Source organism: Ahaetulla prasina, chromosome 2 (assembly GCF_028640845.1).
Source record: "Ahaetulla prasina isolate Xishuangbanna chromosome 2, ASM2864084v1, whole genome shotgun sequence".
NCBI classification, from domain to species: Eukaryota; Metazoa; Chordata; class Lepidosauria; order Squamata; family Colubridae; genus Ahaetulla; species Ahaetulla prasina.
This window is the reverse complement of record NC_080540.1, coordinates 284,486,082-284,513,394: the sequence shown is the minus strand read 5'-3', so window position 1 is coordinate 284,513,394 and position 27,313 is coordinate 284,486,082. Positions and strand designations below refer to the sequence as shown.

The 27,313-nt window shown below is 37.3% G+C and overlaps 1 protein-coding gene across 1 annotated transcript in view; it reads left to right on the top strand.

Moving 5' to 3' along the window:
* WDR7 (WD repeat domain 7) overlaps positions 1 to 27,313 on the top strand; it is a 261,730-nt gene that overhangs the window by 73,755 nt on the left and 160,662 nt on the right. The window contains exons 21-22 of the mRNA XM_058168102.1: positions 1,773 to 1,896; positions 22,908 to 23,021. Coding sequence (XP_058024085.1) covers positions 1,773 to 1,896; positions 22,908 to 23,021 — 238 coding nt within the window. The remainder of the gene's footprint in view (positions 1 to 1,772; positions 1,897 to 22,907; positions 23,022 to 27,313) is intronic.

The following is a 27,313-nucleotide window of genomic DNA, read 5'->3' as shown; positions in this document are numbered from 1 at the left end:
AATCTTTGGGAATCCTTCGGCAAAAGCTGATCTCAGTCTGATTATTAAAAAAACCCAAAACCTTTTGGTTACTCCTGCCATCATGTCCCACGGGTAAAATGGCAGCATAATCATGGGAAGTATTTTTTCTATTCAAAAAAGTGTTGATGTTCTGTGTCCACGGGGTTCTTCCCTCAGCATCCGTATTGGGGAAGTACCAAAATGTCCTATTCCTCCAATGCTCAATTTTATGAAGAATCTTTTTATTTTATGTATCTTATCAAATACAGCACAGCTTTGCTGTCAGATTAGTTGCTAGTTAGTTGTTAGTAAGAGCCGTGGTGGCGCAGTGGTTAGAATTCAGTATTGCAGGTTAACTCTGCCAACCGCCAGCAGTTCGATCCTGACCGGCTCAAAGTTGACTCAGTCTTCCATCTTTCTGAGGTCAGTAAAATAAGGACCCAGATTGTTGGGGCAATATTCTGACTCTGTAAACCAGGATGTCAAACTCAAGACCCAGGGGCCGGATTTTTGCTGGCAGAGGGTTGCAGGAGGCTGTCGCAGCCGAAAATGGAGCTCAGGAGCCTGTTTTCGCTGGCAGAGCACTCGGGTCACCACAGGCACCCCCAAAACGAGTGATGTTGAGCTGGTCATGCCCACCCTGCCCGTGCCTCCCTGCCACCCCACCCCAAGGTCAAACACAAGCCTGATGCGGCCCTCAATGAAACCGAGTTTGACACCCCTGCTGTAAACGTCTTAGAGACAGAATAGGAAAACTTGCCACAGCCAACTCACTGCAGCCAACTCACCATGACCAACTCGCCTCAAGACAATTTAACAATTCAATTTAATTATTTAAAATAAATAAAAAAAATATTTTAATTTTTGTCATTCACATTACGTTCTGTCCCTCCTTTTGCATCGTTTCTTTAATGATTTGATCCCACCGTTTCTTTGATATTAGTGTAACTCTCGTCCTGCAGTAAGTTGTCCCTGTGACTAGTTGGCCGTGACGAATTGTCCCGTGGAGCGAGTTGGCCACAGCAAGTTGGCTGTGGTGAGCTGGCCATGGCAATTTAGCCATGGCGAAATGTCATGGAGCCACTTAGAGAGGGCTGTACAGCAGTATGGAGAGGTATACAAGTCCAAGTGCTACTGCTATTGGAGAAGAACTTTGTCTACAAAAATCAGTCAAACCAATAAACAAAAACAGGAGTCTGGTAACACCTTTTTTCACCCCACCAATGTCCTTAAAAGGCATGAACAGCTCATAAAAGCTTATACCTTATACGTTGGGAAAAGTGCTACTGGACTCCCTCTGGTTAAAGGTAACGGTAAAGGTTCCCCTTGCACATATGTGCTAGTCATTCCTGACTCTAGGGGGCGGTGCTCATCTCTGTTTCAAAGCCAAAGAGCCAGCGCTGTCCGAAGACGTCTCTGTGGTCATGTGTCTGGCATGACTAAATGCCAAAGGCGCACGGAACTCTGTTATCTTCCCACCAAAGGTGGTCCCTCTTTTTCTGCTTGCATTTTTTACATGCTTTCGAACTGCTAGGTTGGCAGAAGCTGATATAAGTAACGGGAGCTCACCCTGTTACACGGCACTAGGGATTCGAACCGCTGAACTGCCGATCTTTCAATCGACTAGCTCAGCGTCTTAGCCACTGAGCCACTGCATCCCTACTCCCTCTGGTTAATTACTATTAATGTTTATTTTTTAACTGCATCCCCTTTTTTCTACCATTATTTCAGTGCTTTAACTGAACCAATGCTTGTTCTGTTTGGATTTTCAGGTAAGAGAAGCCGCACAAGCCTTACTGTTAGCAGAGCTGAGGAGAATTGAGCAGGCGGGCAGGAAGGAAGCCATTGACACCTGGGCTCCTTATTTACCTCAGTATATGGACAGTGTTATATCACGTGAGCATTTTCTGCATTTGCTTGTTAGTTAATGTGTGACATGAAGTAATAGGGAAAAAAAGGAGGAGCCATTTGAGAATATATGCAGTTTCATTGAACTTCAGAATAAATAGATCATGATAATGCAAAAGGTGAGAAGAGGTCAGGAATGTTTTAAACCAGGGATCTTCAACCTTGGCAACTTTAAGCCTGGCGGAATTCTGGGAGTTGACATCCACCAGGCTTAAAAGTTGCCAAGATTGGAGATCCCTGGTTTAAACAGAACAATTCCAGACTACCTTTTAAAGCAGTTTTGGAAATATTTCTTTGGGAAATAGTATGTATATGAGTATATTCAAAACAATATTTTAAAATACAGATACTTCTTATGGTTCAGCATCCTCTTAAAAAACCATTAAAAAATCTCTTTAAAAATGTTTACATTTTTAAAAAAAAAAATTGTGTCTCCTGGGTTATGCATAATGTCAAAATTCAGCAATATTTCAAGAAAGCAATAATTCCAGTTGAAACTTAGTATCCTAAAAGGGATCCATGAAACTTTATGTATTAAAACTTCAATTCTGGAAACCAGGAAATTCAAATCAGGAAATTCAGGAAATGAACAAAAATGTATTTTGGATTTTTGCTCCCAGGCAATAGACAAAGTTCCCCCTTCCTTTTTGGAAACCATCCAAACAACTGACATATCAATTCATGTCATCTGCATAATTACATAATTGTACAAAAGAAGTAAGTGGACGCAACTCATGTTGACTACCATTTGTATGAATTATGTATATTTTGATTTCATGGATTTTCACATCCAACGGTATTTCCACTCGATGGCCAATGAAACCGAGGTTTTACATAGCGTATATCAGAATCTCTTTTTAAGAATATTCTAGCAGCTTTCAAAACTGCCCATTCACATTTCCATACTATGTCTTCGGTGAGTGCACTGAAACTAGTCAGAGAAGTGTAATGTTCTGTGCTTTTTAATATGTATCTAACAGACATTTTATTTATTGGCCCTAATTCAAGAATACAGTACATACAGATATAGGCTTGTGTTTGTGACGCTGCTTTTCTAATAAACCTTTGCATTCTTGTCTTGCTTTGCAAGAATATGCTATATTCTTGGAGCTTCCTATCTCAATTGTCCTTTTAGACATGAAGGGTTCTTTTTTTTATAGATAAGATCATCTTTTCCTTCGCTGTCTGTCAGTTTAGAGCCGGAAAAGATTGCAAGTTGAGATCAGATTGACTAGTACCCCAATGGCAATTCCAGGGCTACGTCCAGTCATTTATTCTGAATTAAGTCAACTTTGTGAATTAACCTTGGGCACGAAACCTTTCATCTGCCTCACACCTTACAACTCGTAAAGTAATCCTTCTACGAGACCGTTTCAGTTAATTTATCTTGTCCCTTTTTCTTTCTTTTTTTTTCTGGGTTGGAATTTGTTTAATTTCCTTCTTGTCCAGACTGCTTTATGTGTTTAAATTTGAATTGATTTTCTTTGAAAGATGTATCATGATCTTGTTAAGTCTAAATGACTTGTATAATTTAGATTTATATAACATCATTCTGAGCTGTTCTTAAAATAACCCTCAATATTCCTTGGTATTTGGTTTAATGCAAAGGGTGGCTGCATCAGCTACCATGATAACCTGTCCGTGATAGGAAGAAGTCACCTTGAGCTTCAGGCATATGTTTTGCCCTTCTCTGATGCAGTTAGAAGATGGGAGAGTAAAAGCTGTAATTTCCATTTGGTTTTACAATTTATGTCTGAAAATGGTAGTTGATCTTAACTATGCTGTGAAAAAAATCAGCTTCATAACCCATAAAACAGTTTAAGACTAACCCTACACCTACATTATTAGCCACAAGATGCCATTAATAAAAATGGAAGAAAACTCTCTATACCAAGTTATCGTCATTTCATGAAGCATAAAACAGCCATTTTAGTAGTTAGGCTAGATAATCCTTTCACGTGTCTAGATTATCTTTTTGAAATGGGTGTTTTTTATGAAACGAATGTGTTTTGGAGATTATATTTTTACAAGATCATTTACTTGGTAATAGACAACTTTATTTCCCCACACTTCCCAAATAATAATAACATTGAGGGGCAGGATTTAATTTGGTAAATTCTTAAATTGCATTGTTTTGCTTTCGAACCACATTAAGTTGAACAATCCAGATGAAGGTAGAATATAACGGTCATGAGCATTCGTGGTGGAAAATGTAGGGTTGCAATATGACAGTCTTGTGGGAAGAATTGTGTAAATTTATCCTGTTGTGTCCCTATTTGTGTCCATATTTCAGAATTCATAATCATCACTTCTTTTAACACATGAAGATTATGTCCCTTCTCTCCAACAGCTTGTCTCCAGAAACAAGGATAGTCTCGTTGCATTTTTCCAACTTAGTTAAGATCAGCTGCCATTTCCAGGCATTACATAAATTATAGTATCAGCATAAATTGTTGAATGATCCCTGTAACACTTTTATGAAATAAAGTAAAAGAACAGAAAGCAGATTCCATGTTAAGAAACCACTGTTCCTTAAAGTGCTTCTTGTGGCACATAGAGAGGGAAGGTGAGAGATTTCCTTCCAGCAGAACTTCATGCACGCAGGTCATGGGATGGGGGCCTCAAGCAACCCTCTCCAGAATGTGCATGACTTCATGACATATGAGTTTCAATTCAGCTAGCATCAGTGGTGGGTTGCCCCCGGTTCGGACTAGTTCTATAGAACCGTTAGTAAAACCGGCGGAAGGCTCCGCCCACTGACCCGAATGTCATCAAAAGCGATCTGCGCATGCGCAGAAGCTTTGCGCAGGCACGATGCGAACCGGTAGTAAAGGTAAGTAGAACCCACCCCTGGCTAGCATGACTATTGTTTAGAATTTTGGGAGTTGACATCCATCCAGCTAAATGAACATACAGATTAGAGCTTATTAGTGTTTTGGTTTCTCTCCTCCCCCCCATACACAGACATACAGACACACACAAACACACACACACACACACACACACACCTTATATGTTTGTTTGTTTATAAGTTACATATGACTGTCCTTCTTAAAACGTTACTCTGGGCAATTCATAATAACAATAAAAACTAGGATTATAGGAAATCATAAACCATAAAACATGCATTTAAAAAAAGAAAGAAAGAATCAATATATATCAAGATTTATACACAACACATACCAAGGTCTGTTTTGGAAAAATATTTGAAAGTTGAACAACATATATTTTTTATTTCTATTTCTTACCGTTTATCTATTAGTTTTTGCGATTTACTAACTGAGTTATTCGATTTGGCCCCGCCTGACTCCAGAATGACCATAAGTGGTTCACAACATAGCACAAAGCAGGCCTGAACAAAATGTGGCTTATGGGCTGTATGTGGCCTACTGGCATTGTGCATCTGACCAATGTTTTTTTTTAAAAAAGTCATAAATTCACCACGGAAAGATAGTCAGTTGAATGAACATCTCCAATGCTACCAGGTCTGCCTGCCACTGCCAGTTCAGGCAGTGCTTCTACTCTGCTAGGCACCAATCAATCAGTACACCAGGTATCCCTTCATACCTGTAATTATTTTTATTTTATTAATGTTCCCCTCTCCTCTCAGGCATGGAAAACAGAATAAAAATATGCAGTATAGATAGGAACAAGATAATGCTGTATTGTATTTTATTGTTATTTTTGAGCATAATTTTTAATTGAAAGGCAACTGTAAACAAGTAGTAATTTCTTTTATGGAAGCTTTTTTAAAAAAAAGAAACCATTACTCATTAAAATAAGTCTTTATCCAGGTTCAGTTTTTTTTGTAGAAAATATTTAAACATTTATCTTACTAAATTCTTATACAGGCAGAAACTTCTTCACCATTACAGTATTGCTGTTTCTGCAAGTGCGAAGTTATTGGCTTCCAGAGCAGGGACGTCCATCCTTGGTAACTTTAAGACTTGTGGACTTCAATTCCCAGAATTCCTCAGCCAGCCATGGTTGGACACCCATGTTCTAGAGAGTTAGCGAATCTATATTTATAGCCCTTTATATATTCAAATGTTATATCTAGAGTTAGTGAAATGGAAGTGCTTGTTACACCTATAAAAATAGTTCATATAGTTTTTTTATACTGTATATGCAGTAGAACACATGAGCAGGAGAGATGAGGATAGTTGTAGACAGAGACAAAAAAAATCACTTGCCACTTAGCAAAATTATGGCTCTATTTTAACAAAAGTAGTCTTATTTTGTGGGGAGGGTGCGATAGAGTGCGATAGAGTGCTCTCCCATTCTTGCCCCAGCTCCTCCCTACCTTGCAGTTTGAAAGCGTGCAAATGCAAGTAGATTAATAGGTACCATTTGGTGAGAAAGTAACAGTATTCCAAGCGCCTTTGGTATATAACCATGGTGGCCACATGACCACAGAAAATGTCTTCAAGCAATGCTGGCTCCTTTGACCAAGAAATGGAGATGAGCACCTCCCCCTAAACCTTTACCTTTAGGCTTATTTTAGTTATTTACAACCTGATACCTCCCCGTTTGGATTGTTTATTTATTTTATTTAAGAATGTTTACATGGCTGCTAAAGTCATGCTCAGTGACTCTGGGGAGCTTACAAAAATACAACAAAGATTATTACAATAGGGACGTCATTTCTGAAACATCAGCTGATATAGACTATACCTGTGCTAACTGAGATTAGACATAAAGAATAACATTTAAGTTATAAGTAACAAAGTTTTTCCATGATGGCACTTTATCTATGGACAGACTTTGCACTAAGGAGGATCGCGTAATACTTTTATGCTATAAATACTTTCATGCCATGCCAAGATTTTAACACTATTTTTTAAGGACTTAACCTACTCATATAATTTTCCAATTGTATTATCTACTTTTGTTTTGATCTGGAGTATTAGCACTGCAGCAGATTTATGTTGCTTATTTTATTTTTGACATTTTTAAACTGCTTTAATTGTGTTAGCAGCCTAAAGAGTTTAATTATAGGACCAATGTACCAGTATATAAATACAGAGGGAGGGAGGGAGGGGGGACTCTACGAGCCTTCACATAGTCTGCCACCAAACTAATCTAGGAATGAATACATGTATATTTATATTTCAGTGCTTCCTAAGTGCTTGGTTGCTAAGATATGTCCATGTATTCATGTGCTGTGTTTGTAAAGCTCTTAATTTCCATTAGCATTATAAAAAGCTCAGTTCTTCAGCAAATCAGAAGAAGATGAATGGCACAAATCAATACTATACCATTCAGAACAACTAATATCACCTATTTATTACTATAATGCTCACTAATATCATTAGCCCTAAGGTGCCATCAACAATTTCAGTGTTGCTTAATCCAGATGCATGATCTTCAAAACCAGTTTAATTAAACTCTTCTAGGAATATTCCTTGTCAGTAAAAAGTTTCAGTTTTCCAAAATATATTTTATAGCTGGTTTAGAACTCAAGGTTATCAGATTTAATAAATACTGCCCAGAATTTTAATTGCAATTTATAAATAGCATCCTTCCTATTCTGTCATTTAAAATAACCATCTAGTTTTTAAATTATAGAAATAAGGATACCATTAAACAAGGATTCACATTACAGTATCTACATTAAATCTTCCTTCATAGAATATCTGCAATTTGGACTATAGACCAGAGGGAATATTCTGACCCCAAAAGAGGTGTTTCAAAAATGGGCCAACCATGAAATAGGTCAATTCCAGATGCCCAGGACTATTTTCTGAATGCTTTTTGAGACATCAGAGAACTGCCAGAATTAAAACCCATTTTGTGGTCAAAATGTTTGGTACCTTTCTTTGTGTGAAACTCACTTCTCCTCGCCACCTCATGCATGTATATATAGAGCAGTGTTTCTCAACCTTGGTAACTTTAAGCCAAGAATTCTCAAAAACCTTGAGCCAACAGAATCCCCCAATTAGCATGTTGAAGTCCACATGGCTTAAAGTTGCCAAGGTAAACACCGATAAAGAGAGAATAAGAAATTGTCTTAGGGTAGCTCCTGATAGAAAGAACCTGTAACCTGCTTTTCTGTTGGTTCTTAATAGATGGACACTTGGAACAGGTGACCTTGTAGATATATGTATATATCATCACTAAGTACTGTACGAATGTTATTTTAGTAGTTATGAGATTGTGGTACATGCTACCTTTTATTGTGTAGATTGTATCACAATTATTCTAATGTTCTAGTGATAATGTGGACTGTCTCTGTCTAACCTTTTAATTTTAGAACTTTCCATAAAATGGGCTGTGGAAACCTCACAAAATGGCTGTGGGTTGGGTTGTTATTCGTTCATAGAGCTGTGAATGTGGCATCCACAGTACCCAAGAAATGAACATACCCATTCTCTTAAGTATAAAATGCCACACATAATCATTATTTTAAGCTCATGTTTGTCTTGCAAACATCTTTGTTATTATTTTTATTTATACCTCTTTTTTATCTTGTAAAAAACTTTTAGCATAGTTCGTCTTGATTTCACTGGATATTAAGTGAAAACATTTAGTTTATGTTCTTAAAAATTAAGTAAATACCTCTGTTGCAGCATACAGCCTATTGATGCATAGATCCTGGACATTTGAATGCAGATCGTATTTGAATTTTTCATTTTTATTTATTTATTGCCATTTTGAATATGTGCCTCCTTCCTTCCTTTCTTCCTTCCTTCCTCCCTCCCTCCCTTTTTCACATTTATTGTGGTAATTATATAGTCTCATTCAAATTGTCTCCATATTTTCTTTGACACATTCATTTCCTAAAAACACTATTACATATGATGATTAATCCCTTGATTACTTCCTTAATTAATTCAAAACTCTCTTTTCTTAAACCATAAATGTATGAAAAAATATATACATCAACTGTTATTGATGTAATATACGGATAAAGATGCATGACATCACACATTATAATTTCTGTGTTTCATAGCACTGTTTCAGAGCAGTTTGCCATCTTTATATTCCTGAACAAGCAGTTTATGATTCTTTCTAGAAAGTCTTTTGATTGATTTTTGGAGGTTCCCCCCACATGATCCTGCCTGCTAAAGAGCCTCCTGTAATAGCTTGGCGCACCACAGTGTGTGTATTGAAGCATGTTACAATATGGTGCAAAAGGGCTATAAAAGGACTCAGTTGGGTTCTCAACTGAAGTCTCAACATATGACAATGAGACCGGAAAGGCATTCCATTTTGTCCAAGGTATAGCCAGGAACAACTTGCCCTCTGTCAGCCATCTCTGCTGTTTCCATTCCAAGGATATAGTCTGTCTGGAATCACTCATGGAACCCTTCTGAATGTATGTTCTAATGCTGTAGAAAGGATGTAACTCTACTAATATATAAAGAGAAGCAAGATGTAAATCCAGAAAGTTCCGGATGCATTCAGAGGAAATTACACTTGGCATCGCTGAGAAAGTCGTTAGCATTATGTAAATTTGAAACCAAATAACAATTATGTGCATATATGCTAATTATTTTATATAGAACAAGAAAGTGGATTTAGATGTTTGTTTCAATGAACATCTAACTTGCTTGATCAGCATGGCTAATGATGAAAGAGGCTATATGTTTCACATACACCTGGGCACTAGTAGTGTAAACTACAGTCACCTAAACCTCACCGGTCGAAACCTGTTCATCATCTCAGCCTCTTCCTGTCCACATTCATCCTTAATTAGATGACTAGTCCAGAGTCTACTTGCCACTCGCAATTCTGTTCCTCCGTATTCACTAACAGTTGGTTCCTTTGATATCATACATAATTTTGAATTAGATTTTTTTGGTGCAAATTGTAGGCTGACAAGACTTTACAATGGAGAGGATGGGTAATTACTTGGTGGTAGAATTCAAATAATTTAACAACCAGTTCACCCAGGGTCAGGTTGGCTTTCATGGAAGGCATGGCCCATTCCCATTCTCCAGCTCTGCTGCACATGCCGGACGAGCCTCCCGCGACAGTCAACCTGACCCTGGGCGAATCGGTTGTTAAATTAACCCCCACACACATTATCAAAGTGGATCCTGCGCTCTGTGCTGCAGTGGAGAAATGGGAAACGGAGCGGCTGGCATGAGGGAAGGAGGAGGAGCAGGGAGAAGAAAGAGGAAAAGCGGCCGCCTTCTTCCTTCCACTCCATTGCCCGTTTCTCCCTTGCAACACAGCACCCAAGATCCACTTTGATAGCAGGGGGGCAAGTTAACCGGTTTACCCCAACCGGTGCAAACCAGCTGAATCCCACCACTGGTTCCCACCACCAAAGATTATAATCATTAATCTTACTCTCCAAAAAAGTTGAACTCCCATGCTCTAAAGATAAAAAGTAGGGAAAAAATAATTGAGTGGTCTTCATACAGTACTTTCCAATTTTTGATTAAGTTGCAAGATATTTTTGAAACACTTAGTTAAGAAACGAGTGAGCATTCAAAAGAACTGCCAAGGATTTATAGCTACAGCCCTTGTTTATAACTTTGATTTTTCCATTTGAAAGTTCCATTCTTTAGTTTTGGCTGCTCCTTTCACTGTTGTGATTCAGTAATACTGCTAACTTCCCTTTCTTTAGATGTGTAAGTTTCCTTTGTTTTCTAGAATTCAAGGGGGCATGCATAGTGTTCTACATAGCCTACCAATCACACTACACTAAGTCAGAAGAACCTTATAGGTCATCGCTCTATCCTTTAGCTTAATTTGTTTTTAAATGATTCAATAGTGCTAGGAAAGCAAATCTCCCAGATTAACTCTTCATTTAATCTTATTTCCATGTTTTTGTTTTGTTTTGTTTACTATTTGTGTGGTACTGACATCTCATCTTTAAACTTTCATTTCCATTCACTTGAATAGTTTTTCCCTTTCTATTTGGGACTATTCACGCTCTATTAGACCTCTGAAATACATTGCTAAGCAGATGGTTAAAGCTCTATTTGTAATCAAATTAACTCCTGAACGTTGAAGTTAAAACTCTGTCTAATTGTAGACTTTCTTTTTAACTTTTTATATAGCCTGCTGTGATGAAGCATTGAGAGGATTATAACTTGAATGAAAGATGAATGGTAGAACCAGATGGGCTGTCCTAGAAATACACATTCAAAATGCATTTCCCGTGTTCTTATAATAAGGAAAAGATAAAGGAAAAGATACACATCAGATGGCTTTACAGGCTTCTGCTATTGTTGTTGTTGTTTTGTTATTATTAAGCTTTTGTTTGCTATTTTGATTGAAAACCAAAGTGCTTTTGTTTACTATGGTTAACTTACACAGACCGGAGTCATTTTTGTGATGGTATGTGCATTGTAGTTACAACCTGAAATTTTCATCCTTCCTGAAGTGTTGTGGAGTTTAGTGCTAAAAATGTATTATGTTTGAAGTCTTTGTGGCTGAAAATCAACAGCTATTTGCCTTAAATTTTTTCTTGGCCTACATGCCATTTGTTCAACAGCCTTTGGGATGGTGGTTTTTAATCAGAAAAACAACTGGACCCATCAGAACATTTGAAAGGTATCAGCAACTACCGTATTTTCCCGAGAATAAGACCGGGTCTTATATTAATTTTTGCTCCAAAAGATGTATTAGAGCTTATTTTCTGGTTAGGTCTTATTTTGGGGTAAATACGGTATTAAATGCATCTATCTGGCTGACAATCTTAACTGGGCTTATTTTGGTGGTATTATGAGCATCCTGAAAAATCATGCTAGGACTTATTTTCCGGTTGGGTCTTATTTTCGGGAAAACACGGTATGTAAATGTAATATCTCAGGAACAATATCTGGTACATCTCCTCATGTACTTTTAATATTTTTGAGAGTTATTGTGGGTTTGCTTTTATTTTCTCAATCTATGGAAATCTATCTAAGAAAATATTTACAATTTCTCTTGTATAATTTGCCAAATGCAGATTGCATTGAGTTTCTACATAATTCTTTCTTTTCTTTTCTTTTTTTTAACACAACTGATGTGGGTTGAAGAATTGACATTTCATCTTTATTGATAGGGTTTTCCATCCATTATTATCCTTGGAGTTTGTTGCCTTTGTGCTATGCGTTGAGGATCTCCTACAAAATTCTTTTGATTTCCTTTTTTCAGAAGAGCTGCTCTTTTCTTGCCTCCTCATTAATATTCGCATTGATTGTGTAAAGTGGTTTCTGTAAAATTATCTTGAACTTCAGGGAACTGAACCATGTCTTTATTTTTTTGTATTTAAAAAAAAAACAACAGCAAATAAATACACTTGCAACCTTTGGGTACGATTAGTTATGAAGCCAGATAAACCAATATGAGACGCCTCCAGGCTAACCAAATTAAATTTAGATTATAAGTGTATTTCCTAAGCGTAGTCATTGCACATTTTTCCTGCACATGTTTACTTGTGGCAGCATCAAATGTAAGTCTCTTGCCATAATGCATTTTTAAAGATTAAAAATAAAATATATTTTTTAAAAAAATGAAAAGTCACATTTAACAGGAAAAATGAAAAGAAATGAACACTGTGATCACTAGTTCATGGGTCAGCAATATTTTCCAGCTTTGACATTGGAAAAGCAAAAACAAAAAACTGCCAAGAAATGTAATTGCTTAAAATCCTTTGTCACCTTAGAAAAATCTGCCAAGATTTAATGAACAGACCTTTTGTTTAAAACAACAACAAAACATGAGTCTCCACTCCCACACACACCCTCACCTGCCTTTGTTGGTCCAGTGAACATATCAGTGCCATTTTGCTGTTTACTGCACTAGATACAACAAAACAATTTTAAAAAAATAATTTTCATAGATAACTTAAATGCAAAATGTCTATGGAAATTCTCAGTCATCCAGGTCATGGTTGTCCCAAAAGTGCTTTTTTCAGGAGGCAATTGGACTTTCTGGTTTTTCTTTGAAGATTTCTCATCCAAGAAATTTCTTCAGGTATAAATCCTTCCATTCCCCACCATCCAGTCAGAGCTGAAGAAGCTTCTTGGATGAGAAGCAAAACGTCTTCAAAGAAAAACCAGAAATTCCAGCTGCCTTTTGAAAAACCTTTGGGTTATTAAATGCAAGATATCATAACAGATAACTGGTTTTTATCATAGATTTTATTTGATATGTATTATTTTATTCTTGAATTTTTAATTGTATATTTATTGAGTATTTTTTTATTTGTTATGGCCTATGGCTATAATAAACTTACTTACTAAATGCAAGATATTAATTGGTAATCAAAACCATTGAATACCAGTATTGTGAATGCTGTAATTGTGGGAACAGTCCTCATCAAACTCATTGCTATATCTGAATGTATACATCTCCATGCTACATCATGTACTAAAATGAAAGTGTACTCCAGAACAAACAGTTCAAATACCTAGTAATTTTATAGCTTTCATCAGTGAAGTTCTATGAAGCTTTCAGTGTCCTGATGATTGATTTTTGTTTAAACTCCCCACCTTCAAGATTTCCATATAGCATAATCTTGTTTTGTCTGAGAGATGAAAGCTCTTTGTTTCCGTTGCGGTTTTTGATAGTTGTTCATCTTTTTACAAAAGAAAAATCCACTACTATTGAGAAAAATAAAGCCTTGTTGGCAATCTGGATTTCAAACCGGGTTATGCATACTGTAAAGTTTTAATACCGTGTTTCGCCAAAAAGAAGACCCTGTCTTATATTTTTTTGAACCCCAAAATAAGCGCTTGGCTTTATTTTCAGGGAGGTCTTATTATTTTGGGGTGCGTGGAGCAAGACGGGGCTCCTCTTGCTGTCTTACCTGATTTCCAGCTCTGTCTCCCTAACCCTAACCAGAGGAAATGGCAGGGACCGACTGCATATGTGGTTAAATATTTTCAGGGAGGGCTTATTTTCAGGGGAGGGCTTATTTTCGGGGAAACACGGTATAAAGGCAGGGGTTCCTCAGCTTTCTGATGCTAGGGCTTGTCCATTTCATTATCCTTTCTGGCCTTAACACTGCAGTCGCATTTGTGACAGCATCCTCTATAGCAGGGGTGTCAAACTCAAGGCCCACAGGCCGCATCGAGCCCGCGGGGTGCTTAAATCTGACCTGCAGGGCTCAGTTGGAAATAGCAAAGGACCAGTCTGCGTTGCTTCTGGCAGCCAAAAGGTGTGTGTGAGGGCCACGTGAGGTCCCCCGTGCCCTGTTTTCAGCCTGGATGGCCTCCTGCAGCATTCTGCTGACCAAAATGGGGCGTGGGGGGGTTTGCTTGTCCCCCACCATGCTCCGTTTTGGCTGGCAGAGTGCTGCAGTAGGCATCCATCCTGTCTCCCCCCTTCCCCTCCCCCCTTGGCTGGCCCGTGGAGGAAAACTACAATGCTGATCTGGCCCTCGATAAAAATCCAGTTTGACACCCCTACTCTATAGCAGGGGTCACCAACCTTTCGGACCTCAGGGACCACTAAATTCATAATTTTAAATTCCACGGACCACAAATATGAATTTTTTAAAAAGATAAATAGTATTTAGTGCAATATAAAAAATACCAATAATTTTTCTGCGGACCACCAAAATTTTCTCGCGGACCACCAGTGGTCCACGGACCACCTGTTGGTGACCGCTGCTCCATAGTATACATTGATAGAGCTAGTATTTGCCTCCTTAAAATTGCATGCTTAATCTACAATGTGTTTATTTTTATGGCGTTTTTTAATCCTGTTCAGTTAACAAACGGAACCGACAATAAACAAATTGTTGGCAGCCTCAGAAATGTGGGGATCTTCTCTCACATGACAGTTAACCTAGCAAAGATTCTGACTGATGTGGTCATTTCTAAAAGTTGGCCGAAATATTTCAGTGAACCTGAATTCTAAGTCAAGTATTGATTTATTAGATTTACCTTAATCAAGGATTGGGAACAATATTTTAAAATATGCCCTAGTTTCATAGCACCTGGCATTAGGAATGCAACAATCCAGACAGATTTTTAACTCGCCATAGCCTTTCGCACCTTACATATCTTGTAGATAACAAACACTTTACCTCTTAAAATTTCCCACATAGAAAGGGTATTGCTGAGAATTCATACTTTCATACTTCCCTAGAACATCCAGAAGTGGGAAGCTTGGCTTAGGAAGTTAGGCAAAGTTAGCCGTAATAAAATACAGTTCTCAACTTACGACCACAATCGATCCTAAGAAAAACAGTTGTTAAGCAAGTTTCATACCATTTTATAACCTTTCTTGCCATGGTTGTTAAGTGAATCGCTGCATTTGATAAGTTAGTAACATGGTTGTTAAGTGAATCTGCTTCCCTATTGACTTTGCTTGTCATAAGGTTAGTTAGGACACTGCAACTAACATAAATATGAGCCAGCGTTCGGATTTTGATCATGTGAACATGGAGTTGCTAAGTGCATAAGTGTGAAAAACAGTGATTTGTCACTTTTTCCAGTGCCATTGTAGCTTCAAATGGTCATTAAATGAATGGTTGTGAGTCAAGGACTACCTGTAATGAATTAGTGTGCAAGCCCAAAAAGACAGGGTTAATTGACCAATCTGTGGATTTGCGGGTACAGACAATGTGTTCTAAACCGAATCTGAATATCAAACCTTTATTGGGACCCCTAAAACCCAGCATTAGTGTCAACAACCTTTTGGTTGGTGAATATATGTATATCAGTACTTGATTATAGTTGTTAGATTGTTATGATTTTTCTGCTTATTTCTTCAGGAAGAAATGCCACTAGCATTACCAAAAGATCTTCTAATGTCAGTGTTTTCATTCAAGCAGCGCATTTATATGTTTTTTTATATGTCCAATTCTTACAATTACTGCACAATTATATTTCAGCTAAAAGTATGCTTTGGATTTGGCTATGCATTTTAAATTCACACAAATCTTAGAAAAATCTCTTACCGAAACAAACAATCCAGATTCATCTGTGTTCAGGTTAATGCTTCAGGCTGCAATATTATATATCATGGACAATTTCTCTTCTGTACATCTATTGTTCCACTTTTTCCCTTCCATCCAAGCTGCACAATATTCACTGATAGTTCTCTTTCTTTCTTTTCTTTTCTTTTCTTTTTTTTGGCCAAAGTAACATCTTTTCTTAAAATGTGAAAAACGCTGGATTTTTTTTTTTTTTTTAAAGACAGCAACATTGGAATGTATTTGAAATCTTTTGAGTACTCGATTTGTCCAGCAGGTAATAGAAACTCCGGTATATTTATATGTCTGATGTTGCTGCAGATAGAAAAAAAAAATGGCTACTGTGTCTTTAATGGAAAGCAAAAGGTTATCTTTCTGTGGCCTTTGTGTATATGTGCTGATGTGGATGTAGGCAGCCAGACAGGCAATGTGTGCAGAGAGACTGGGGAACTGACTGTGGATCGATAGAAATAGTGTGAAGTGAATTAATGTGAAGCAGGCAGTCTGTCTGTCATGGAGTGTGGGGCAGCACTGGTCAGTCACTGCAGAAATCTGTTTCCAATAAACGCAAACCTTCTGTCTGAAAATAAACCACGGAAAGTCTTGCATCTTTCAATATTAGCACCTTTTTATTTATTCAGATATGTGTGTGCCAACTGCTTCCGCCATCACGTACAAACACACACACACCCTTACACACACACCCTCTCTTGATGAATTCATCGATCCGAATTTGTTTTTCTTCAACAACATCTGGAAGATTTAAATTATTATCTATTCATTCCAATTATGCTTCTGCCTCTTTCTATTTGAATGGAAGCTCCAGTCCTGTGCACAGTTACCGGTAGATGTGCAGAAATGATGGCTTTTAAGTACTGCCTGCACGTTGGTTTTCAGTTTAACGATTCTTCACCTTTGCATTTGTCTCTCTGTAAAAGTCAGGGGATTTCAACTTCCTGTCTTTAAAGTCCTTAAGTGCTTTTAGTTGAATTTTTGCATCTGTACATGAACATTCAGCTGGATAAAATTTATATGACAAGGGTTCCGTTTCAGAGATTTAGACTTAATAATGCAGAAATATAAATGATAAAAAAGTAATAATTGAAACTAAGCTCTCTGGCTTCAGTTGAGAGATAACAACCACTGATAAGTGACACAACAGAAAAAAGCTTTCTGCTTCTGTATCACGCATGGCCAGCTTTCACCCAGATGTTTTCGAACTGTGTTACTTGCTGAGTCCTACAGAAGACGTTGGTCTCTTGCATGGTTCCTGAATACGTTTACAGTTAACAGAAACATGGCTGGCTTTAAAATATATATGGTGTGTATAGAATATTATGGTTTTGCAAGCTACCCAGAGTCGCCTTGCAGCGTGATGGGTAGCCAACAAATTTAATAAATAAACAAAGTTATGTTCATCTCTGCTAGAGAAAATTAGTTACCTGTGTCTCAATCTATTTGTCCTCTGCTTACTGAGAATTCTATTCCATGGGAATGAAGAAACAACTGTCAGGCTCTCCTACAGAAATAGGCCCTAGGTTCTTAGCGTACCATAGTTCTTATGAGAGGGAGGGGGAGAGGGAGGAGGAGGGGGAGAGAGGGAGAGAGAGAGTATGTTCTGATATGTATTGACTCACTACTGAGAAACTAAACAAAATTGCAGATTATACTCACAAACTTGTAAAAATCAGGGACAAGGATCAGGGATGTCACAGAACAACTTCAAAAGCTTGTCAAGCTTCTGACAATTCTCCTTTTGTTATAAGTTATGTGGAGGCAGATGAAAAAGAGTAGCTTTGAACTTCAAAAATCTGGGTGAAAGGAAGGAGGGAAGGGAAGCGAAGGGAAGGAGGGAGGGAGGGAAGGAAGGAAGGAAGGAAGGAAGGAAGGAAGGAAGGAAGGAAGGAATCCCTAACGGTCTGAGGAAATTTGTAGAAAAAGAAAAAAAAAGAGTTCTGTACTTAGTGGCTCTTCTGCTATGAAGAGCTAAAAATATCTGCAGATTTTGCCCATAAACTTATAAAATCAGCTTCCTGTCAAGTACCAGCATCAGGTATGTGACAGAGCAACTTTGAAAGCTTGTCAAGTCTTCTGACAATTATCCTTTTCTTATAATCTGTGTGGGGGCAGATGATACCACAGAGAGCAGCTCTGAACTTTGAAAATCGAGGAAGGGAGGAAGCTTAAGAATCCTTCCAGTCCACGTAAGAGAACTAGAAAGTGAAAGAGTATTTCAGATCGAGAGATTTGCTTTCTGGGATTGTGGTCTAAATTTTTTTAGATGATGGATTGCTGGCATGAACCGACAAATCTGGTAGATTAGTCAGGCTGTACTGCTAAATCTCAGCACTCCAGACCCTTACCCTTTATTTAGGAATTAGATTTCTTAGCAGAAGGTTTTCAGATGTAGTGTGGGTTATGGATTATTCTCTTTTGCAACCAGACATGACGTCTATATACGCACAGATGTTCCACAGCCATAATGGAAACCAAGTCTGTGCTCCATGGTTTCAACTCTAGGCCTTTTTCTTCTGCTTTTCCAAGTCAATAAATGTATAGCCATTCTCTTGAGGGCTTCAAAAAACACCTGACTGATATTGACACGTTATTTCTTTCTAGCTAGAGAACTGCTAAGTTCTCTGTCCCCCAGCTTCCTTTCTTACAGAGTGGTTAGCCTTTTGTGACAATGATGTATTTAACACTTGTCCAATTAATATCATTCTCCCTGATGCTCCAGATCTGAACTGCTCCCTTTCTCTGGATGTTTAGAGACACAAATGTGCAATATTTGATTGCACATTTGGCACTTGAAGGTACAGCCAGAGAAGTTGAACACTGTTTAGATGCAGTGTTGTGATTTTTTGTTTATCACTCAGAACCAAATATTGAGGCACTGTCTAAATACTTTCTATTGCTGGCAACAACCAGATGACTTCAAAGGGTTCTTGAAGTTAACCTGTATTGCTTTGATAAAATAGAATTCAGCTACAGATGTTTAGGAGAGTTTTAAAACATCTGTAATGTTTTAGTATTCAAGCCATTTACTCAGGTGATTACTGAAAATTTCTGTTATTTTCTGAATGGAAAAAAGTATTATTTTCATTTATTGCTAAACCAATGAGCTTTGATTTGAGATGGATATGCTTTAGTTTATGTTTAGATAGAGCAATCAGATCCCATCTTGTCTGGTATTGTGTGTGGTTTTTTTTTTTTTTTGCAGTTTATTTATATTTCAGGCTGCCCAAGTCAGTTTGGACAAGGGCGGAGCCTACATTGAATTAAATGAATAAATATTATGACCGCACCATTGACAAAAAGTATTGCTACTTCTAAACAGCAAAACTACGGTTTCGGCAGTCCTTCTGCATTGTTGTTAATCTGCAAATAGGTAAATATCTTGTAATAGTCCCATGTAAAATCCTGTAACTGGGCAAAATGGTTCTTATATGGTTCTTTGCTTAACCAGGTATCTAAAAAAGCACTGAGGTAAGGCTGGGTAATGCATGTTTTTGTTCATTGACTTTATTTCAAAAAAGGACCTGTACTTCACAGTCTGTCTTCATCTGATTTATTTCTGTTTTTCACATGTCTCTCTTCTTTTTACCTTTCACCTCCTCCCTTCTGTCTCCAATGCTGTGGCTGGGTTTATTTATTTTTTATTATTTATGATTTTTTCCCCTCATGGAGGTTCAGAAGAAGTCTGACAGATTTGCTTTATGAATAATAAATAATACGCCCTGGCTTTTCAGTGTTAAATATAAACTAGTGTAAGCACTGCTTTCTGGGGAAGTTGATAATGCTTTCTAAGTAACATTATTGCATGTTCTGCTATCCAGTTGGTAGCTCTGATTAGTATAGATCAGTGGTTTCTTCTGGAAAGAAGAATTTCTCTGCCCAACTTACTGTAAGGGAAAAATGGTAGAAGGAATGGTCTGCACATTGCTTTGAGCTCCTAGAGGAAAAGCAAGATATAAATCTGTTTTATAATAATAATAAATTGTACTGGGGAGGTTTAGGAGGAATTCATCCGTATGATGGCATCTTAATTGGTTCCTGCATACCTTTTTCAAGAATGCCTCTTCCTCCTCTTCCTCCTCCTCCTTCTCCTCCGTAGCCTGGAATAGGATTTTGAGTTTATCCAATGAGTAAAGGTCAGGTGAAAGTGAAATACTTGGATTCCCTAATAGTAGAATTCCTTTCCTTTGGGAGAATCTTTTGACCAATGTAGGAAAGAATTATAAGGGAGTACTATTGTTGTTGTTGTTGCTGCTGTTAGCATAGGGTATTGTTACATTAGCCAGGAGACCACAGTAGTAGTTTGGCTGCCAAGGTACCAGCTCTGTTGTGGGAAGTGCCCGCGTGCTTCCCAAGAGGCACCACAGGAGGGAGAATTAATTTCACACCAGAGAAAAGGACAAGTGTCTCTTCTTGCAGCATCAACCATGGCCTCCTCCCACCCTGGAGCCACCTCACAAACAGGCACCACAGCCAGGAAGTTCAGAGCCGGCAAGCATTTGACTGCTTGCACGGAGCCCCAACTCATCTTCCCACCAAAGTGGTACCTAATTATCTACTCGCATAGAACGTGCTTTTGAACTGCTAAGTGGGCAGAAGCTGAGGCGAGTGATGGGAGTGCACACTGCCATGTAGTGCTAGGACTCAAACTGCTGGAGCAGACACCATCTCCAGCGTCATTAAGCCACTGAGCCATCACACCTTTTTATAACAGAGTGGTGAGGGGGAGGCATTCATTTTAAATGCAAAAGATTTCAGGTTTAATTTCTGTCAGCACCCGATAGGCTGAGATGGACCCTAGTCTAAAACATTGGAGAGCCATCATTGTACCATGTATTCAGCACTGAGACCCCTACCCAAATTGTGTGAATTGGTTTTTGACGTTACTTTTCATCTATCTGGCCTTGTGTTTGAGCATTTCAGGCTATTGGATTGTTTAGTAAAGTAACTGTCTGCCTTCTGTCAGATGGATAATTAAGCTAGAAGTCTTATAGGTAGCATACAACTTTTGGCAAGTGTCAGAGTTCCAGAAAAAAACCTCCTACTCCAAGTGAAAACTCGGAAGCAAGCATCTTTCAAAGTTCTTTTATTAGGATAGGTAAACTGGCACATCTGGGAAAATCCGAATCTGAGAGGTCCAGGTTTTCCCTCAGTAAATCAAAGCCTGCAAAACCATCCCCTGATTCCTCAGTCGATCACATGCTCCGGTCGCCAACCGTCCCATTTCGAGATAGCACTCTGACCACTCCTTCTCCAGATGCAGGATCGACCTGACCTTGACCAACAGAAAGAATGTTATTATGTCTAAAGACAACCCCTCTACTAAATCCCCCCTCCTACTTTCACACACATGAGAAAGTGGCAGCACGGAAGGTTCCGGCCTAGCATGGCTTCCAAAGCTGACCATTTGAGAGAAAAGCCATTAACAGGAAGAAAATCAGAAATCACATATGCACAGTAAGAGTCAGGCTATAGCAGTCTGAAAGCTCAAATCTTATCTCTTTTTCTGACCAGGCTTTTTTAAGTGGAAGGTGTGGTTGGCACCTATTCATTTTTGTTGAAATGGTTTTGAAAGCCTTTGGTTTTGGCCTTGCCAGTTCTAGCTTTCAGAGTGGAGATATGACAGTCTGCCTTGGTGCTGAATCTAGACCGGGGTAGTCAACCTTTTTATACCTACCACCCACTTTTGTATCTCTCTTAGTAGTAAAATTTTCTTTCTTTTTTTTTTTTTTTTACTTTTTTCCAACAAACCAAAAAGAAAATACATTATTGCACCCTTGTGCTATACATAAAAAAAAGGAAGATTTGGGTCTTCGGATATGTCCTCATGATTGCCAAAATCCACGTTCTCGAGGTACAGGTACCGAAGCGTCCAATTTTCCAAGCGCATAGTCCACAAATGGTTTCCAAGTCTTCCAGAAAATATCTTCTTTATACACACCACAGTAGTAAAATTTTCTAACCGCCCACCGGTTCCACAGTAATGCGCTGTGTATCGTCGTCTGCGCTTGCCTTTCGTGCATCGTGGATTGGGTTTGTGGGGGGGGCGCGCTGGCTACTTGTCTGTTACAGCTGGGTGGTATGGGGGGAGATGCGCGAGCTATTCTGGGACGAGGCTCTTTTATTTGCGGTCGCACTATAGCGCCATTTAGTTTCACTTAAGTAACGTGAACTAAACTTATGCGCGGGCAATACAAATAGTATATTTTCAGAAATTTAAATTGTCATGGGGAATTTTATGAAAACCTACTGAAAATGTTTTTAAATAATGCTATGAAATTTTTTTAAAAAGTCAATTAAATTAAAAAAAAGGAAAGTGCTTCAGTATTGGACAAAACCCCTACCGCCCACCATGAAAGCTGGAATGCCCACTAGTGGGCGGTAGGGACCATGTTGACTACCACTGATCTAGAAGATATGCATTATCTCTATACAGCCTTTCTTTTCTTTAAAATAAACTCTTAAAAAGGAACCTCACCCCTTCTATGCCACTAAATCACTAATGGAGTAAAATATAAACAACAAGCATAGTTATGTTATTTTGAAGTGCATTTATTTACCATACAGTGTCCTAGGTATACAGGGCAGTTTGCATGCTCTTGCCCTAATTGAAGATCTCTGCTCTTATAAGCATACCAGATGCCTTTTTCTGCAGAGAGGGTGGGAACAGATGGATAGAAGGAAAAGTTAGGAACAACAAACAGATGGGAAGCAAAGTTACCAACAGGGCAAATGTACTTTTATATCTTGACTGCTTTTCACTAAGGATGAAGCAATTGTCAGTTACAAAGTTTCTTGTTCTTAAATGTGAGCCTCTTTTTAAGGTAGAACTTTATCCATCCAGCAGGAAGTACGATTTTTGTTTGCCATTAGCTCTATATTACTCCTAAGTTTATTAATTAGATCTTGACAAGGTTCAGAAGCCCAAGAAATCTTGAACTCTGGTCAAAGTCTGAAAAGCCTGGACAAAGAGATATCAATTCACTAATTTTTGTAGGCTATCCAATCTCATCTCAGATTATTTAATGTGATAAATGCATAATATAAAGTTTAAATGTTTTCTCTAATTCAGAGAAAATTACAACTGGGTTTAGTGTTTTGTGTCTTGTTGTTTCAGCTGGAGTGACGGCAGAAACCATTCAGACCGTTAATGTTACCCCCGAACAATCAGGACCTGAAGCCAAAATTCAAGAAGAAGAACATGATCTGGTTGACGAGGACATCTCAGCAGGTAAGTGTCATCGTCTGTATAATCCCACTGACACTCTGCTCTTGATGTGGTATTTCACAACTTGCCATCAACATCTCTCCATTTTGAACAATGTTTTACAATAAAGCATTTGCATCTGAAATTTTATTGTGAAGTTATTTCAGAAATTAATATATCTAGTTGTATTTCACTTTATAAACATATCACTGCAAAGAGTCAGTTGCATTCTGTTAATTTGCATTCAGTTTTGGTCACCACAATGTAAAAAAGATGCTGAGAACTAAAGAGTGCAGAGAAGAGCAACAAAGATGATTAGGGGACTGGAGGCTAAAACATAGGAAGAAATGGTTGCAGGAACTGGGTATGTCTAGTTTAATGAAAAGAAGGACTAGGAGAGACATGATAGCAGTGTTGCAATGTCTAATGGCTGCTACAAAGAAGACAGGGTCAATCTATTCTCCAAAGCACCTGAAGGCAGAACAAGAAGCAACGGATGGAAACTAATCAAGGAGAGAAGCAATCTAGAACTAAGGAGAAATTTCCTGACAGTTAGAACAATTAATCAGTGGAACAACTTGCCTCCAGAAGTTGTGAATGCTCCAACACTGGAATTTTTTAAGAAAATGTTGGATAACCGTTTTTCTGAAGTGGTGTAGGGTTTCCTGCCTAAGCAGGGGGTTGGACTAGAAGGCCTCCAAGGTCCCTTCCAACTTTGTTATTCTATTCTATTCTATTCTATTCTATTCTATTCTATTCTATTCTATTCTATTCTATTGCTTAGGCTCTGCTTTCTTTTTGCTCAAATATGGCATGTGCAATCTTGTAAATTTCCAAAAAATTATTACAATATGCAAAATTTGTTTATTTGTTTATTAAATTTCTTTGCCACCCATCTTATTTTGAGCAACTGTGGACATCTTAAAGCATAAGAAACATTAAAATCGCCAAGTATAAATATTCATCCAATAAGACAACTTACTGAATTTATTGAAATAATAAATATTAACTATGGATGTATGTTCAGTTTATTTTTTCAGTGTTTTATTTCCTCAAAGGGTCATAGCCCAAGTAGGTGCTTTTGTGTAAGCCAACCTGGATAAATGGAGAACTGGTGAGATGGCTGTACTGTATCAACGATACTTTTACCCAGTTTTATTAATAATACTAATAAATTTATTATGTTATAATTTATTATGATTTTTACTATAATATAATTTTTAGTGCTTGTTTTTTTGTAATCAGTTTTAACTGTCTGCTGCCCAGAATCACATTCAGAAGGTGAGGGTATATAAATATAAATATGAAAGATAGATTAATGAATAAATTAATTAGAGGCAGTTTGGCATAGGTCAAGGATTACAGTATATGGTGGGCAAATGGAGAATATTCATGTTGATGACAGATTTCAAACAATAATTCTTTCTTGAGAATAGTTACTGCAATTAATTATTTGGGGTTCTGTAAGCAATGCAAATGGTGTTTAACAGAATAACAGAATTGGAAGGACCTGGAGCTCTTCTAGTCTAACCATTTCACACAAATGGTTGTCCAATCTCTTTTTAAAAACCTCCAGTGCTGGAACTGATTAATTGTTCTCAGTGTCAGGAAATTTCTCCTTAATTCTAGGTTGGTTCTCTCCTTGATTAGCTTTCATCCATTGCTTCTTGTTTGCCTTCAGGTCCTTTGGAGAATAGGTTGATCCCATCTACTGTTTTATGGAGTAAAATAAGTACTTATTGCACAATGGAAAAGTTAACAAAAGGAAAGGCAAAGTATTTGTGAGAAAATCAAGTTTTGTTCAATTAAAGCTTCACTTTGGTTAGGGATGCACTTTGAAGGAATATGACAGCAACTTAATGACTTTTTCCCTTTTTATCCAAAGGGAGAGAATCTGAATAATGGCATTTATAAAGGAATATGTCAAATGTCTCATTTCTTTCACATGTCGCTTTTCCTCTCGTTTAAGCTATCCATAGCAGGTGTATTGAAATAAAAGGTTATTTACTTACCAATTTACATGACTACAAGATTTCTTTAAAAACTAATAAAATGATAGATTAGAAGATTGTACATGCTCTCTCTTGGACCTTGTTATTTGATTGAGCTATATATAGATTTTTGTGCAAATTTTCAAAGGCAACTGTATTTCTGTTGACTAGATGCCTATATAAATTACAGTACAAAAATCATGTAGGCATATACATTGAAACCATTATCACTATAAATCTTATCTTATTCTTATTGAAAAGAAATAAGATTTAGTTAGTAGTTAGACTGAGTATTTGCACCACAAAACATGGGGTAGTAAATCCATTGGTGTTTTGATGATTTCCCACATTTTGTGATCACTGAGTGATGGTTCCTATTCATTCAAAGCAATACTGCTATATAATTACTGTGCAAGTTTATGTTTTGGACTTGACAGCTTTCTATATTTTATATGTTTATTGAGAACTGCCTGATCTGGATGAAGTCAGATATAAATTCATGAAACCAAATTATAAATTAATAAGTCTGTAGTAATTTCTGATCTATGTATATTATTTTTTAGAATATGGCCACTGTGTTGGACATTCTTATTTTTTACTTATAACTGCGTTATTGTTTTTAAAAAAAGAGTGTAAGATGTTCAGCGTTGGTTAGATGTTTATAATGTTGGTCTCAGATTGGACTATTAATAGATTACTAATGTTTCTCTCAGGATCAGGCTATTAGTAGCAAAAGACTATTTCAAATATAATTGCACTGATAAATATAATCCTGTTGAAATGTGTTTTCATTCCATTTCTCTATATTTATATATCTATATTTTACACGCTATTAACTATTGATTCACTTCCCAATGAGAATGTGTCATAGTTTTTACCAAATCAGTCAACATTTTTTTATGACTAAAATAAAAGCAAATCGGTTCCACTTCCATTCCTTGAAAATTCTTTTGTCCGTAGAAAGAGACTACCATTCAAGTTATATGGACAAGTGTATCTGATGCAGGATATATAACTTAGAGCGTACAATTATATATCCTGATATTTGTTTTAAATGTGAAAAATGAAGTGCAGCATTATCAGTAACTAAAATTAACTAGTTAGTAATCCAGTTGTTCTAATAGCTGTCATATGCTCTATCTTAGTTAATGCACACAGGAAATATATCACCTAGAATGAACTTACCTGAAATAAGATAAAGAAATAGTATGATTCTAGTAAGCAGCAATGTTTGTCTTAATCTACTGTTTATATACTTTAAATTTTTTAATAGTATTTTTTTAATGCATATAGGAGAATTCTGCATTTGAATTACATTTCTCATGACATAGAAAAGCACTATTTGCAGCTTTTGTGTCTGAAAGATTAGTTTCAGCTTTCTTTGGTCAGCACAGCTGACCACATAATAAAAGAAAAGGTCAAAAGTCACTGACATTGTCAAAATCTGAGATTATAATACTATATCACTACTTCTTGTTGACAGATTTAATGACCTCAACTTAAAGAAGCAGTATGGCCAGAGATTTAAATATTCTGTGCTCTAAAATATGGGAGGACAGATCTCAGATTTGTAGGATCTGTATATTGGTATATTTCGCTAAGTCAGCCAGCCAGAACCAGATATGAAAATAGGAAAAAAGGGTAAAATTCAAAACTTCTGACTATCAGAACTGAATTGGGCTCATCATCTACCCCATCCTCTGTGTTGGAATTGAGCAGTGTATAAAATTTATACATAAAGTATATAAACTTATAAATAAATAAATCATAGTTGTTAAATAATTGAAAATAAAAACTTGACAAACAAATCTACCTTATTTGGGTAGAGATCTTTGTCTCTCTCTCTCTTTCTCTCTCTCTCTTTCTCTCTTTTTCTTTTGGTCCTATATTTGCATAATTATTTTTGTAACCTCTGTTGTCATAGTTTCGCTGAAATATCTTGGAGTTTTTGCCTAACTTATTTCCAGACGATATAAAATCTTAGCAAGTCTGTGCTTCATGAAGGTTCATTCCTTCTTTACAATATTGGCAAATGGTACAAATTAAACACAAAGCAACCCTGGCAGCTATAAGAGAACACTATCACAAAGGACCCACAACAACAATAACCTTTAATTCAGATCTCAAGGGCTTTCCAAATGCCCAAGAGAGAAGGCCCCATCCATATTTCTGGAAGGATGGTCTTCCAGAAGATTGAGCTGCATAAGAGCAGCTGGTCTCGCATTTCTAACTCTGAAATGCAAGACTGTTCTGCTGGTTAACGACCACAATAAAGTTATTTGAATTTTGAACCTAACTGTATTCCATTGGATTCTTTGCATCTGT